This window comes from Chrysochloris asiatica, unplaced genomic scaffold (genome assembly GCF_000296735.1).
Source record: "Chrysochloris asiatica unplaced genomic scaffold, ChrAsi1.0 scaffold00042, whole genome shotgun sequence".
NCBI classification, from domain to species: domain Eukaryota; kingdom Metazoa; phylum Chordata; class Mammalia; order Afrosoricida; family Chrysochloridae; genus Chrysochloris; species Chrysochloris asiatica.
In genome coordinates this window covers 15,212,168-15,214,818 of record NW_006408560.1, presented here as the reverse complement: position 1 = coordinate 15,214,818, position 2,651 = coordinate 15,212,168, and the positions used below count along the sequence as shown (strand labels likewise).

The following is a 2,651-nucleotide window of genomic DNA, read 5'->3' as shown; positions in this document are numbered from 1 at the left end:
CAGAGGAATCATGGGATGACATTAAGAGCATCTTACATGTAAACAGCAAATGGTCATTAAACAGACAGGAGAGAAAAGACCAAAATGGACTTCAGATCTTTTAGACTCCGAAACTTGCTCTTGAACATAGAGACGCTAACACAACTGGAAGAAATGAGACAGTAAAAAAGAGTTGAACAGAAAATTTCAAAAGGCAGCTTAGAAGAAAAAGTCAAGTACTACAATAGAACATGCAAAGACCTGGAATTAGAAAACCAAAAGGGAAGAACATGGTCAATATTTCACAAGCCTTGGGTTGCAATATTGAAGGATTCTATGGGCAAATATTGAATGATGTTAAAGAAGATAGAAGGAATATATATAGTCACTGTTGTTAAGTGCCGTAGGGTTGGTTCCAACTCATACTGACCCTGTATATCGTTTCTGAGGAGCAGCTGATGAGTTTGAACTACCAGTCTTTCCGTTCAAACCAACCTTATATTTGAGTACTTATCCTACAGCACCACACCAGGAGTCCATAGTCACTGTACCTAAAAGAACTGGTCGATGTCCTACCATTTCAAAGATAGCAGATGATCAGAACCAATGGTGATGAAGGAAGAATTCCAAGCTGCATTGAAGGCATTGGCAAAAAACATGTTCCAGGAATTGTTGGACTACAAATTGAAATGTTTCAACAAACTGATGAAATACTGGAGGCACTCACTCATCTATGACAAGAAATTTAGAAGGAAGCTACCTGACTAAGCAGTTGGAGTTTGTGTCAATTCCAAAGAAAAAAATGACCCAATGGAATACAAAAATCGTTTAAAAAAATCATTGATATCACATGCAAGAAAATTTTGCTTAAACTAATTAAAAAATGGTTGTAACAGTACATCAACAGAGAGTTGAAAAAGACGTGGAATTAGGCATATCATTGTTAACATCAGATGGATCTTGGCTGAAAGCAGAGAATACCAGAAAGATGTTTGTTGTTGTTAAGTGCCGTTGAGTCAGTTTTGACCCATAACAACCCTGTACAGGGTTTCCGAGGGTGTAAATCTTTACAGGAGTAGAAAGCCTCATCTTTTTCCCACGGAGCGGCTGGTAGTTTCGAACCACTGACCTTAAGGTTCACAGCCCAATTCGTAACCACTACGCTACCAGAGTGTTTACTAGTGCTTTATTTACTATTGCAAAGGCATTCAACTGTGTGGATCATAACAAACTGTAAGGAATTGGAATGCCAGAATACTTAATTGTGCTCATAATGAACCTGTACTAAGGACCAAGAGGCAGTTGTTAGAACATTCTGAATGATTTAAAAACAGGAAAGGTATGCAACAGGGTTGTATACTTTCACCGTACTTATTCAATCTGTACGCTGAGCAAATATTCCGAGAAGCTGAATTATATGAAGAAGAATGTGGCACTAGAAATGGAGGAAGACTCATCAACAATCTGCTTGCTATATGCAGATGAAAGGAGCCCTGGTGGTGTGTTATGCATTGGGCTGCTGTCAGCAATTCAAATCCACCAACCTATTCAAAGGAAAAAGAGGAGGCTTTCTGCCCCATTGAAGATTTACAATCTCTAAAGATTTACAACCTCGGAAATTCTACATGGGGTTGCTATGACTTGGAATTGACTCAATGGCAGTGGTTGGTTGGTTGGTTATGCATATGATACAACCTTGTGCTTGCTGGAAGTGAAGAGGACTTGAAATAATTAGTATAATACATTTAAAGAGCACATTATGAACTTGTGAATAAACTAACCATATATGCCCAGATTCCACCAAGAGGGGAAAGTATACACAATAACTTTGTTCCACAATTCCCTTATTGAATTGAGGCAGGTGATTTAAGAACAGATTATGAGATACAGCTGGGAAAGATCTTGCTTTCTCTTCCAGGAACGAGTTGTGTCATGGATGCTTGTAAATTTTCTAGAATTACTTGTTGTTGGGCAAGTTGAGTCTGAAGCTGGAGATTGGCATGCATACATTCTAGATGTCCTTTGCATTCCTTGGGCCTGTGGTTAACTCCTGAAGGAAAAATAATGGAGGGGGCAAGAGGGACAAAGGAGAGAGATTTTATCATTGTACTAAGATTGGGAGGGCTTAAATGAGATGATTCCTATAATCTGTCCAGGCACAACCCAACCCAGGCATACCTTTGTTGAAATGCCTCCTTCTCGGTGAGGCCTACCTGGCCATCCTATTTAAAACGAATCACTGGAACACATTACTCCTCTACTTCGCTTTATTTTCCCTATACTGGTTATGACCATATGGAATATTTTATAATTACTTATTTAATTATTGTCTAAGTCATCTTTCTGGGAATGAGATGACTCCATACAATAAGCACTCAACTGTGAACCACAAGGTCTGTGATTCAAGTCCACTAGTCACTTCATGGGAGAAAGATGAGGTTTTCTGCTCCCATGAAGATTTTAAAAGCCTCAAAAACCCTATACAGGATCTCTGTGAGTCAGAATCAATTTGAAGACACTTACCAATAACAACAAAGTCACCTTTCTAGAACATAAGTTCCAGAAAGGCAGAGTTGGTTTTTTTTTTTAATGTTTTATTGTGAATTATGTGATAGTTTACATTCATCCTGTTGTATATAGTTTCATTGCCATGGTTACAATCCCCTCCATGC

At 38.6% G+C, this 2,651-nt stretch overlaps 1 protein-coding gene across 1 annotated transcript in view; it reads right to left on the bottom strand.

The window, feature by feature from the left end:
* Nucleotides 1–2,651, bottom strand: part of TSACC (TSSK6 activating co-chaperone) — a 12,632-nt gene that overhangs the window by 7,980 nt on the left and 2,001 nt on the right. The window contains 2 exon segments of the mRNA XM_006861732.1: nucleotides 1,807–1,880; nucleotides 1,882–2,026. Of these exon segments, the coding sequence (XP_006861794.1) occupies nucleotides 1,807–1,880; nucleotides 1,882–2,026 (219 nt within the window).